Genomic DNA, 13,752 nt, shown 5'->3' on the forward strand with positions numbered 1-13,752 from the left:
ACAATCCACCTAGCCAATACTATAACAGGTATTATATATGCTATTTTCTATTATCGTACCTAGAAACTGTTTTTCTATGTGTTTGTATTGATACTGTTTGTGATTTGGCTAACATCCACATTCAATGCTGACACCTATGCTTCCTGCAATTATGCATAATTCAAAACACTTAATATTTTGGTATGTAATTTTTGGCTTTTAAATCAGTTCTCTTAGATGAAAAAAGAAATAGTTGAAAATTGGAGTTATCATTTATCAGTTATTCCAATTTGTACCAGTATATGTAGGTTACAAACATAAGCAATAAAAAACATTATAAACTAGTTAGGAATGAAAAATGTTCATGAAATAGAGAATTCTGTCACTGAAAAGTGTTTGTTACAAGAAGTTTCAATGTATTAGGTAATCACCTTTGCTGAGGATTGCCTTTAAAAAAAAAAAAAATGTATCTACTGTATTGTTGGAATTTTATGCATTTTATAAGATTGTATTAACTTGTTTTTGTTAAATTTATGTTTTCTCATAATATTTCAATCTTCATATCTAGTTTAGTGTTTTTCCTTATAATTAATGTTTTCATATTTATGCTTTTAGTATGACAGCTACATATAATCCCCAGAGTGGTAGCTATAATAGCAGTTTTTATGCATCACCTTATGCATCAACTACATACCCTTTGCCTAATGGTAAGCTAGCTAGCTTTCTGAAGTGAACATAAAGATTTTGAATTGTTAAATAAGCTATTTGTAATTTTAGGAAACAGAAGTACATGCAAAGTTAACAATGGCTACTTGAACTATAGTGGTTATCAACAGAATCCTTATTCTTCATACACTGCTAGTAGTTACAATGCTCAGAACTATGATCAGCAGGTATGTGACATAATTAATTAATAACGATGGTTATTTACAGTATTGATTAAAATGTATGTTACAGAATATATGGTGGCATTGGAGTATGATGTTGGTTCTTAGTATAGAAGAATAGAATATACAGCTAAAGACTAATTTGTTTCCTGCCATAAACATTATGTTCAATTAATGAAAAGAATACAAAAAAAATATAAGAAGATGGTCAGGGTTGTGGTCAAAAAATGGAACAAATAGTTTATAACTATTTGTTCCATTTTTTGACCACAACCCTGACCATTATCTTATATTTAAATTTTTATGGTCAACTATATATACATATATATAATAAAAAAAAAATATTTTGCTTAAACAGAAACTTTAAAATAATGTATACAGATTCACATACTTATTAGATAATCATATGCATCCATACCTACTCATTGAGTTGGTTAAAATACATAGTGTGCCTAGATTTTCTTACCTGGATATTCTTTCTTTAACATTTCCAGGCAATTGAAGTTGTCCGTCGAAGTTTTGATCATCTCTCTTTTATTCTATTGTGCAATTTCTTTTAATTTACAATAGTGTTATACATCTTAGAATCTGAAAGTGGCAACTTTAAAAGCATTTTCATTTCCTTACACATAAATAAATTAACAGTAGGATTGAAAAACTATTATTTAACTTATAATAATTTGTTGTAAAATCTACAATCTTCCTCTTTGTTTAAACTTTTTTTTAATGATCCCCTACTTAGTCATTTCCGATATAAGGGGGGGAGGGGGAGGGAGATTATCTACAGATCATCACCCTATTCTAACCATGGTTGGGAGCAGAGTTTTTATTTCCATGGTACCACTACAGAAATAAAAGTCACCCCCCAGACCGGATTCAAACCGGTGCCGTTGCAGTTATGAGTCAGCCAAAGGTGGCGCTTTAACTCGCTCGACTGCAAACCGCCCTCTTTGTTTAAACTATACAATCACTATCAACATTTCAGATTTTTATATTGATTACCTCATCATTTGTTAATTTTTGATTTTATAAAAATATTTCACTTACTATAAGGTCAAGTTTATAGTGGAGAGTTGGGGAAAAAAACACTCCAGGAGAGAGGCTCAGTGATATTTTTTGTTTAAAATAATAAAATATAAATTATTTTAAACTGTAGATACATGTACCATGCGGCTGTAATCAGAACTATTCAATGTTGAAGTAGTGTTTTTGTCTTTACTATGATTATGATGGCAGATTATTTGTATTCCTCATATTGCATTCATTTTTTAATTGATACTAGCAAATACATTAATGTGTTTGGGATAATGATGTCCAAGTGAAGACTTCTTGGAAAAACATTGGATACACTTAGAGAAATATAGACATCATTTTTCATTGTGTTTGTGTATTGCACTACATTGTTATTGATTTAAAGTTACTCTAATCATACCCAAAGAAAATTAAATTATTTAATCTAATTATCAATCTCAGCACAATATTAGTTCAATAGGATGTCTTTAACCATTTAAACAATGATGTGATTAAAATGAATTAAAAAACTTTATTGTTCCAAATAAAATAGGAGAATACACTGCAAAAGCGAACCCCAAACAGTGATAACGTGTGACAACTTGACCTGAACAATGCTGAGAGCACCCAATTGGTTCAAATTTTTTTAACTTTCTTTGCACCACACTCCAGAGCTTCTATAATGTTGCTTCCACTTCACTTCACTATAAACACTTCTATTCAAATACAGAATTTGTTTTCTTGTAGGGACTCTGTTTCCTCGTTAATATTAGAACTATTCAACTATAAACTTGACTTAAGAGTGTAAATATACATTTGATAAAACAATTCATAATGAAAAAGATTAGCTTTATTATTTTCTCAACATGAAACAAATTTGATTTTATTATGAATTATTTCATGAACAAAACAACTTCACATCATAAAGAAGTTTCAAAAACTTGTAATACAATGTTCAAATTTTTTTTAAAAAAAAGCATTTTCTTAACAGACTCTTACAAATTCATCCTCTCATTACTCATGTACGTTAGCAACTATTGCTGGACTGTTTATTTTATCTTGGTCTGAACTGAGTATATTTTATCTTCTAAATTATTGTGTCCTGGTTCCACCATGGTACAGGTTGAATACCTGATGTCATCAAACTTCTGGTGCTGGAAAGATCCTTAGTGGCATCACTGTATTTAAGTGACCTTGGATACTCTCTAGTCCAGATTTTCCATTGTATATTTTTCTGCCCCATCTTATTATTGCCTGTTGATGGCTCTATTCTTGTTCTCTTGTGTCAACATTTATAATGCACTTTTACCTTCTTGTCTCTGTCAACTACTCAAAAATGAATTGATACATACCAAAGAGTTTATAGAAAAACTTCCCTATGCACTTTACCTCAATACATTCCTCTAGTGGCAGTTTTGACGGAAGTGGAATGGCAATCACAGTATGAGTATGAATTGGGATTTACATGGGTGGCTGTGGAACATTAGACAGTTTAGCAATACTTTGATAAAATTATCAGTGAATACTCACAATCTGCCAATGACATATTTGGACCACATCCAGGAATAGGTGCGGGATTCTCTTCAAAAAAGTTACCAGCCGAAAATCCACAACCTCTCTCGCTTTCAGAACTGTAGAACATTCTACCTAGGCTTTGGCAGAAAATTCTAATGGATAATAGTGATCTCATCATAAACAGACTGGTAATAAGATGCAAGGGTATTCTGGAACAAAGAGGGCACTTCACCTAATATTAAAAAAAAATTAAATCAAATAACAATGTTTTCTATTTTCTAACTAATTTTTGTTTGTCAGCTTCTTCTGTAAGATGGTAAAGATGTGACTTTTAACATTATTTATTAATGTTTATAATTAATAATTAATTGGTAGTTAATTAATCTTAATAAATAAATCTTTCTTAATTAAAGATTTAGAACATATACCTATTCGTTTTTGGGTACTTTAGTGCGGTAAATCCATGTTTGGAGCCATTACTTACAAGTTTTATTGACATCCTTTCCACTAGGTCTACCAATTTCACTTTCTTTCTTATTTTTTCAGGTATGTTCAACTTCAAGGTTTTTTAATGATAGTTTCATATACATCAGGAGATAATTTTTTTTCTTTTATCTTATGTTTTAAATTGATTTTATTCATAAAATAACTAATATAAAGCAGTGTAAATAAATGTGTATCTAAGTTATGTACTATGAAATATATGTTTGAAACATCTAGCCTTCTAAATCCATGGCTCTTCCATAAGGTTTCTTATGGTAGGGAAAGATATTAAAATTTAAAACAAATTAAATCTGTACTACTACAACCCATGAAGAGTTAGGCATACAGTATTGTTACTAGACCAATGGTTGTGCAAGGAGGTGATGTGGTCAAAACCCTGCTCGACCACCAGATTTTTACCCATTTTATGAGGCTGGGTGGACACTGGATGGCTTCTGAACTCATAGGGCTGACTCACAGCTACAGTGAAATTGAAATAATTATCTGCCACAACTGTATTCGAACCCGGGTCCTTGGAGTTAGTAACACATTGCCTTACCAGTGAGCTACCCTCTCCCACAGGGAAAGATTAATTTTACTGCTAATTAGTGATAAAAAATATTTTAAAACCATTTTTTAGTTATTAAAAGATACTGAATGATAAATTATTTCACAAATCTATTGTAAATAATAATTTTAAAAATGTATCATTTTAAAACACCAAATTGTCGATTGTTTCACAAACCTTTTATTATATTTGTCTTGTTTTGAAATTATTATAACTTCTTTTTCATTGGTATCCATCAGGGATACAGTGGATATCCAGCCGGTTATGCTGGTCAGCAAGTTGCAGCAGTTGCCAGCTACTATCAACAATACTATCAACCTAATGCTCAATATCTTCAGCACAGCCTACCAGGTAATAATATCTGCATTCTAAAATACTGATAATCTCAATGTGTATATTATTTAGCTATACTAATTTATTTAAAATGCTATTTTAATAATACAATATGTTAAATTATAATGTACAAAAATCTTAAATTTACTTACGAATGGGAATGATATGAATTTAAGGACATTTTTATTAATATGATCAGAACCACTTTAATAAGTGTCAATAGTTCTTGAAAAAATATGTGAGTAAAGAATAAAAAGGATTCCCTATGCATATTCTTCTTCTTCTTTAACATTCTTCCCTTAGTTGACGAAGTTAGGGATTAAAAAGAGGAATTTGGTGGTTCTCCTGAGGTCCTTCAGACTTCCATGAGCCCTCTTTAGTGTCCTAAGCAGTTCCAATACTTTACAGATAACTTCTTGCTCAGTCCCATAGTTCGAAGAAGCTAAGTCAGTTGGAACTGCCTTTTCTATTATGTTCCCTGCAGGAAACTGCAAATGGATACCAGCCTCTGTATTTGTAGCCAATCTGTCAGTGTATATTCAAGTTCAATCGTCTTTTGGGTATTTGGTGTTTAGTTGTTGTAGGGAAAGATATTTCATAAGTTCTTCAGGAATGTTCTCTGTGATTTTGATACCAGCCAGGGAGGGCTGTCTTCTACTTCTTTACCCAATACATATTGAACTTTATGTCTAACCACCATCCTTGATAGTGATTTAAAAGCTTTGTGAAATATTTTAAATGGGAGAAAAATTAATTTTGACAATTTTCGAATGAAATTTAGTTTTACAGTATTTAAAGAAATTTGTTTCCCTTATTTTTAATTTTAAAAATTTTATATATCATTTATATGACTGTTTAGTTAGTAAAAAAAAAAGCCTGGTTTTTAAGTTTTCTGATTTAAGGAGCCCATTGTACTTCACTTAAAAATCTTTCCTACCTTAAAAAACATGTTTTATATTTTTAGTTAATTCTATGAGAAGTAGATAATATAAAATAGATTAAATGTTTACTTTAGCTCCTCCAAAAACGTGAAAAACCATTATTGCTTGACCAGAGTGTACCTCGATAACCCCATTAACTCTGAAAAGTCGTAGAGGTGACCGATTCCCAAATATTCGTTTAAAATTGAATTACTCGCTACTTCGATCAAGACAACGAAGATTGTCAGACAGTAGAGTTAAAAAGTACATGGATCCTTGAGTAACGTCGGTCGTAAACATCAGAGGTGTATCAAATATCGATATTCAACCCGGGAGAGGTGTAGCCTTGAGCATTTTGCTCATATTGGGAAAAAAGTCTATATTTTCCTAATATTTCATCTCTTTTGTTCATACTTTTGTCTGCCTTCCCGTTAACCTTTGATCTCGTTATTAACGCTTTTTTATGTTACTCCTTCTTCTACCTTTTCACCTATACTCAATTCAGTTTTGCCCTATCCTCCTCGCAACGGTAAGACTGAGCATTTTACTCACCTAGACACCTCTTGTGTTTCCTTTTTTTAAATCATGAGCCGAGGAAAGAAGATCTTAGATCTTTTACGCAGTCTGGATTCTTCAGCCCCTGATGGAAAAGATTCAATTTCAAGTTCAAATTGTATTGAAAGTAATCGTAAAGATCTTTGTTTTCATCATATCCAATTATATAAAAAAAAAAATACTTCAAATTGTCTACCTGATAAATGCACACGGGCACCTTTTAGAGGAGAAAAGGTAGGTAGAGAGAGAGAGAGAGAGAGAGAGAGAAAGGTAGGACTTTCCTGCCTGATTAAAACTTGGAAGAAGTAAACGTGGTGGGAACTGCAGCTGAAAAATGTCGTGTATTATAACCTAAACTAACTAAAGCGGGAAAGAAATTCTCCGTCAATACTCGGGTACCTTCGGAATTTTAAGAATAGTCTGGTTAAAAAATAGTGGTTTCCCGCCTTTTTAGAGAAGCGAAAGTAAATATTTAGTCACGAAAAGTTTTAATATAATAAAGTAAATTTATTCCTCTAATCTATTTTTTTATTCGATATTAATTTTTTTTATACGTATGTTTTAGTGATGAATGATTTTGAATTTTCTTGAATTAGCTCTTTGGAAAAGCGTTGCATTGTAATATAGATTTAATTACCGCGTTGTACAGGTTATTGTGGCTTTTGTACAGGTTATTAAACTTTCATTCTAAAATATTCTCCACCTTCAGTCGCCATTATAGGCATCTAAATTGGCCATCATAAAAAAAAAAAAAGTAACACAGCATACAACTTTGAAGTCTAGGAAGAAAAACAGATAAGAATAAACTTATTAACATGTCCTTTTTAGGTTATAAAATAAATTAAATTATAAGCTTAATTTGTTGAGAAATTTAATTTTTATTATAAGCTTTTCTTTTTCTTTTTTTTATTTTTAGACTCTCCTGCTACAAGTGAACCTACCAGTCCAGTAAAACTGGAAAATAGGCGGACAGATAATAGTGAGTATTTGTTATTATTTAGTACAGCATGTTTCCTTTCTGTTGGCAGAAGTATTTTTTATCTTATCATAAAGAATTTCTAACCCTTTAAATCAATTTCCCTCAATCTGTTTACTTATTGGTTAAAACTTTATTGAAATGTTAGTGAAATTGATAAAACATTTTATCAGTCATTTTTACAATAATTGTGTTTGTGGCACAGAGTTTGCTCTTTGAAAATGTAATAGTTATCTGTTAATGATTTGTTTTATTTCGAAAACCCATTGTTAGACTATCAAAGATTTCTGAAAGAACCTAAGCTGTAGATTATTTTATCCAGCTTAAATAATATGAATAATAGATAAATAATCTAAGTTGATTATTTTATCTAGATATATTTGAATTATGATATATTCCTGTAATATGTGGTGTCACGAAGCTCTCCAAAAAGAATCCTCATATTTTGTATACCGCCTCCTAGTCTATTATAATGGTTATCAGATTATGTATTTTACTAGAAAACAGTTTTTTAAGATTTTAGTTATGAGGTATTGGATACCTATTATGTGTAGCATAATATTATATTATGTATGTAGCATAATATCATATTATATGTAACATATATAATGTTCTTTTGAAAGTTTATATTTTTATCTCTCTCATTTTTATTCTGAAAATAAAACATTAAAAAAAAATTCTTAATTAATATAAATAGTGTATTTGGTTTTAATCATGGTTTCTTAATGTCTAGAAGTGGGACGTGGTCGAGGTCGACGTATGACTCAAGCAGGTCCTCCCAGTCCTAGCTCTGGATTGGATGGTCAGTTGGAGAGAGTATTCATCTGGGATCTTGATGAAACAATTATAATATTTCACTCATTATTGACAGGATCATATGCTACAAAATATAACAAGGTGCAATTCTATGATGACAATTTATTTTTTTAGTATTCATTGAATTACAAAATAAAGAAATACTTATCTTCCTCCAAAATATCTCCGTTATTGTCATTTTCTATTAATACCTTGTAATTTGAATATTTATTTAGTATAGCTACTCAAGTTTAAAATGGATAAAAATTTATTAAAATGATAATGTTGATAGAATAGGAAAGTTCAAAGTAACTAAACCTAGTTTGGAAAACTATCTATTCTTAGTTTAGTTAAACTATGTTTAGTTTCTTAACTTTTTTTTCCCAACATCAATTGAATTAAATTTACAAAAAAAACATAATATTTATGCTACTATTAATTTTCATCTCACCCTAATTATTGTTATTAATATATTTCAATTTTCCTTCTATTCAGAAATTTTAGCTAATTACTTCATTTTGTTATGTTTTAAGTAACTTTTTTTTCAAATTTCATGTATACCTTCATAACTCTAACTCTTTGTCTCTTCAATGAATTACGTTCTTATAGCTATTGTTCTTGCTGCTAAATCAAAAAAGTGACTTATGTTTGTGTATCTCTGATTTATTGAATACATTTTTTGACAATGGCTTGAATATCTTTTAACCAATTCTTTTAAGAATTCCATATCTACTTCTATCTATCTACTTACTACTTCTGGTCATCATCTTCTTCCACATTCTTCTATAAGATGGCCTGGTCAGAGATTAAAATGAGGAATTCCATTGTTCATCTGAGGTCCTCCAGACTTTCATAGAGCTTTCTCTCACCCCATCAGTCTCCTTTGTTCAGAGAAAAGCTTGCATGTTTGGAGAATGTGCTTAGCATTTTGCTCACCCTCTCTTCACTCACAGAGAGGACCACAGCCAATATGGAACTTTCAGGAAAGGTGGGTTCTGAGGCGGTTCTGCCCTGTTCATAGGCGAAAGATAAGGATTTGTTCTCGTCGTGTGAGTTGGTGGATGGCATCTCCATATGCTTAATAGTGGCTTTATTATGCATTTTTATTTTGTCCAGGCTTAGGTAACAGTTGAACTGTGGACCCAAGGCCCCCCTCCTTGGCCAGCTGGTCTGCCCTCTCTTTTCCAGTCAGGCCACAGTGTCCATGGATCCATAGCAGGACAACTCTCTCGCATATGATCATTAGGCTTCCAAGCTACTTTGCTAGTTTTCTCAGGCCTTTTCCCACTTCGACTTGAGGGTCTGCAATACTGCTGATGCTGCATCAGTAAGTAACACAATTTTCGAGCTTTCTGGGCTCTTTAGTTTCCTAAGCAGTTTAGACACTTCACAGATAGCTTCTTGCTCTGCCCAATAATTCAATGAAGCAAAGCCAATTAGAACAGCCTTTTCACTAATTTTCCCTGCAGGAAACTGTTAATAGATACTGGCTCCTCTGTTTATTATTGCATTTTTGGCTGATTTGTCAGTATATACCTGAGTCCACTTGTCTTTTGGGTATTTGCTCTTTATGTGCTGCAGAGAAAGACACCTCATAAGGTCCTCAGGCGTGTTCTTGCTTTTGATACCATCCCTGCTTAGGAAGATTGGTGGTCTTAGAGATTCAAGTCAGGGAGGGCTATCTTCTACTTTTGATCGTTCTATGAGCACCAGTCTTTCATGGACTTCAGATGCCTACTTTGATGAGATTTGCAGAGTGCTTTATTCTTTCTGCTATTTTTTTATAAAGGAATTGTTCAGAACAGATTTGGTTTTTGCATTTAGGTGCAGGAGTTTCATCTCTCCTGTCCTCCATCGAGGGAAGCTTCACAAGGGTTCTCATTTGCCTTTTGGTGTGGTCTTCATTGCTCCTGTCATAATCCTTAGTTCTGGATTTTTTACAGTTGAGACCTTTTGGAAGTTCGAGGCAGCAGCAATCTCCCAGTTCATGATTCCATATTCTAAAATAGGCCTGACATAGCCATTACTCAATCAGATTAACCTTTGAAAGAGGAACTATCTTTCCAAAAGGATCACTTGAAATTGTCAGAAATCTTTTATGAATTAACAATACCAAAAATTATTATGAATTTAGCTGTTACTAGTTGGATGAGAAAAGAAAATCAAACTCAACTTTTATTAGGACATCAGTCCAATAACCTTTTATGAACATCACAATACTTTTGTAACCAACTCTGGGTTTTAACCATTTTCCCAAATCATCTTCCAGATATTCACCACTGTCACCTTTTTATTTAATTGAACTATCTCATTAGTAATTATTTTTGTGATAATAATTAAATGTACAGCTTTCAGAATTTTTTTTTTTTAGGATTCACAATCTGTCGTTCAATTGGGATATAAAATGGAAACACTGATTTTTGACTTAGCTGATGCACACTTCTTCTTCAATGATGTTGAGGTATTAAGTTTTTATATTTTGTTTACTAAATAGCTTAATTTTTAACTGACTATCTTGGTTTAAAATATATTTTTACATCAGACCGATAGTGTGAATACTATAAGCAAAACCTGTCATCTATTATGTTATTTTACCTCATTTCAATTATATAATTCTATAAGAAAAACTTGTCATCTGTTATTTCATTTTCAGGATTGTGATCAAGTTCACATTGATGATGTTTCAAGTGATGACAATGGACAGGATTTATCAGGATATAACTTTTCTACTGATGGATTTTCCTCATGTGTTGCTTCCTCTGGACTTCGTGGGGGAGTTGATTGGATGAGAAAACTAGCCTTTAGATATCGCAAGATGAGAGAAACATATAACAACTATAGAGCTTCTGTGGGAGGTGAAAATGTTACATTTACTCAATATAAATTTATTTATTTGTATCATTTTCTAGATTCATTTATAGATAATCCCAAAAGTTTACTGAACAAGCCTGTATATTTAAAAGTTTTTATTATATGTAAGGCCAAATTAGTTTCTAATGTGACAGCCCATTTCTACTAATCAGCACATATCCGAATGGCTTAACAGCCAAGGAATTGTGGGAATTGGCTAGTATATTGTTTTTAATGTCTTATATCTTTCAATTTCTTATTAAAAGAATTTCAAAGATGCTATTTCATTTACAAAATAATTATGATTAACTGGTTAGTAATAATTTATATCTTCACTTTACTCTAGTGAATTATTCAAAAAGAAAAAATTCTCATAATTATATTTTTTTGCTAAATTTACAGACTTCTGTATTATATTTTTAAAAACATTTCATTTCTCAATACTAATTTTTTATATTTTATATTTCATTTCATTATCATGCTTACCATAAAAATTAATATATTTCTCAGAGCAAACCATCTACTTGTTGATTAGAATACCAACTATTCTACATAGTTGTTAGAACTATAAGACAGCATTATTTATAGCATCTTGATATATTAATAAAAAATTGAAGTTTAATAATAATCTGATTTGATCATGATATTTTTGGTTATCACTAGATATTCTGGTAGCATAGATCTTTGTTATTAGAATGCTCATTTTGAGGGATAATCATTTATGAATTTGTGCATTTCTTAAAGTATGACATTCACAAGTGACAAGCATAATGAAAGAAAGAAAAATAATCATTATTATGTAATTTTATACTGTGAAGGTGATATTGATATGCCTCAATAAAATAAAACAGAAGAATAGAACAATAAACAAGAGAAGATGACCTAGAAAAAATAAAAATTAGCTTCTTTGTTATTTGTAACAATAATTTGTAAACTCAATTTATAAATAAACTTTTCTATCAAATATTTAGTTCACAAAGCTGAATCAAAGCCAAAGTACTAAAATTTGATCCATCGAAACAAGTATGGAAGCCATGGACAGATACATGTTGTTGGGATTCAACTTGGTTTAGGCCAGAAAGTCCTGAAAAATATAGTTCTAATTGTTAAACTAATTTTTATGTTTCCTCTATTACTTCACATAATTTTTCACAGGTATGACCTTTTAAAAGAATAATTAAAACTATTAGGAATGAATAGAACTTTTGTCACATCAGCCTGAATTAATAATTGTAGAAAAATAAATACTTTTTTTTTTTAAATTTTGTTTTATTTTACCAGGTCTTATTGGCCCATCTAAGAGGGAACAGTGGTTAACCTTGAGATCCGAGATTGAAGCAGTGACAGATAATTGGTTAACATTAGCAACCAAATGCCTCAATCATATACATGCTAGGTAAATATCAGTAATTTGTTTTTAAAATATGATGGTTCTGCTAACTGTTATTAAGGTCTTCCAAAATGTCACAACCTCCCTCCCCCACTCTTTTCTGAAGAATTTTAGTTTATTGTTGTACTAAGTTATATAATTATATTATTTAAACAAATAATACCAAAGTTACACCTAGGTCATAGTTTCGAGGAGATGATTTGGGGTGTGACAGGTTACTAATTATTTTTAATCAAAAATAGGATTTATTTGTTTATTTAATCTATTCATTTATAGAATTATGCAAATATTATTATTACATATGCAAATATAGTAAGCTTTAGAGAGCATCACACTAAATTTATCAAGTTTATTTTGACCTGGAAAAAATGCTTTGGTGAATTTTTCAGCTTTTCTAAAAGAAAAAGTTTAAAAAATCTGTACCATTAGTAAGTTTCTGAAAGTTAAAATCTTCCTTAAAAAGCCCCATTACTTGTGGATTATGCTCTGTTCAAGCCATTTGGACTATGGCTGTCATGGAAGAATGATTAGAATCATATAAACTTTAGAAGTTTGTTACTGTATAAACCTATAACATAAGGGATAAGTAAATTTTTGTTGTTAGTGAATATAATTGTATCAATAATCATTCTCAATAAAAATTTATATCAAAGGTTATTACTATCAATAATTCAATTAACTGAGAAGCAGAGTCCAGGGGAATAAAACAACCGTAATGCTACCACAAATGTATGCTTGCTAAAATTTGGAAACAAAACATGTTTTCTCAAGATCTCATGTATATTCCAACCCAGGTCAAATTCCTATATTTAATTTGATATTTGTCCGATATTCTCTGATATTTCACTTATTGATCCAAAACAATCATCTAAAGTGTATTGATTTCTTATGACTTGGTGTAATTGAGGTACCTCTGAAATACAAATGTTTTTGATATCATATTGTTATAAAAAATAGTTATTAGAAAAAACAAAACAAATAAAAATTAATTAATTATTAAAATGTAGTAATATTTAAATATATAAATGGTCATAAATTATATTCTTATTTGTAAGTTTTTATAGTTTCATCTGGACTTTTAAAAATTGTCTACTCTTTTCTTGTACTTTGTATTAATAAGTGAATGATTGTAATATTTAATTATATAGGTGTCTTCTAGGTACAATAGGTACATATAGGTAAATATCTAAATTTGATTTAATTATAATTTTAAAAAGGTGTTTAAAAGTGTTTTATTACTATTTTATTTTCAGGGACAATTGTGTTAATGTCATGGTTACAACCACCCAACTTGTTCCAGCTCTTGCAAAAACACTTCTTTTTGGTCTTGGAAATGTATTTCCCGTAGAAAACATTTATTCAGCCTCCAAAATTGGTAAGTACTTAATAGTTGCTTTAAAAAAATGTCAAATACCTAGTAAAAAAAGAACGTCCATGTGATATTTTCATAATTTATGAATTTGCTCAGTTAGAATTAGGATATATATATA

The 13,752-nt window shown here is 30.6% G+C and overlaps 1 protein-coding gene across 1 annotated transcript in view; it reads left to right on the forward strand.

Moving 5' to 3' along the window:
- Positions 1-6: 6 nt before the first annotated feature.
- Positions 7-13,752, forward strand: part of eya (eya transcriptional coactivator and phosphatase 2) — a 16,009-nt gene continuing 2,263 nt past the window's right edge. Inside the window, exons 1-10 of the mRNA XM_014424386.3 lie at positions 7-28; positions 595-686; positions 757-872; positions 4,683-4,794; positions 7,168-7,230; positions 7,961-8,124; positions 10,394-10,483; positions 10,676-10,877; positions 12,154-12,268; positions 13,516-13,637. Of these exons, the coding sequence (XP_014279872.3) occupies positions 596-686; positions 757-872; positions 4,683-4,794; positions 7,168-7,230; positions 7,961-8,124; positions 10,394-10,483; positions 10,676-10,877; positions 12,154-12,268; positions 13,516-13,637 (1,075 nt within the window). The 5' untranslated portion in view covers positions 7-28; position 595. The remainder of the gene's footprint in view (positions 29-594; positions 687-756; positions 873-4,682; positions 4,795-7,167; positions 7,231-7,960; positions 8,125-10,393; positions 10,484-10,675; positions 10,878-12,153; positions 12,269-13,515; positions 13,638-13,752) is intronic.

This window comes from Halyomorpha halys, unplaced genomic scaffold (genome assembly GCF_000696795.3).
Source record: "Halyomorpha halys isolate HHAL.00 unplaced genomic scaffold, Hhal_1.1 Scaffold468.1, whole genome shotgun sequence".
NCBI lineage: Eukaryota > Metazoa > Arthropoda > Insecta > Hemiptera > Pentatomidae > Halyomorpha > Halyomorpha halys.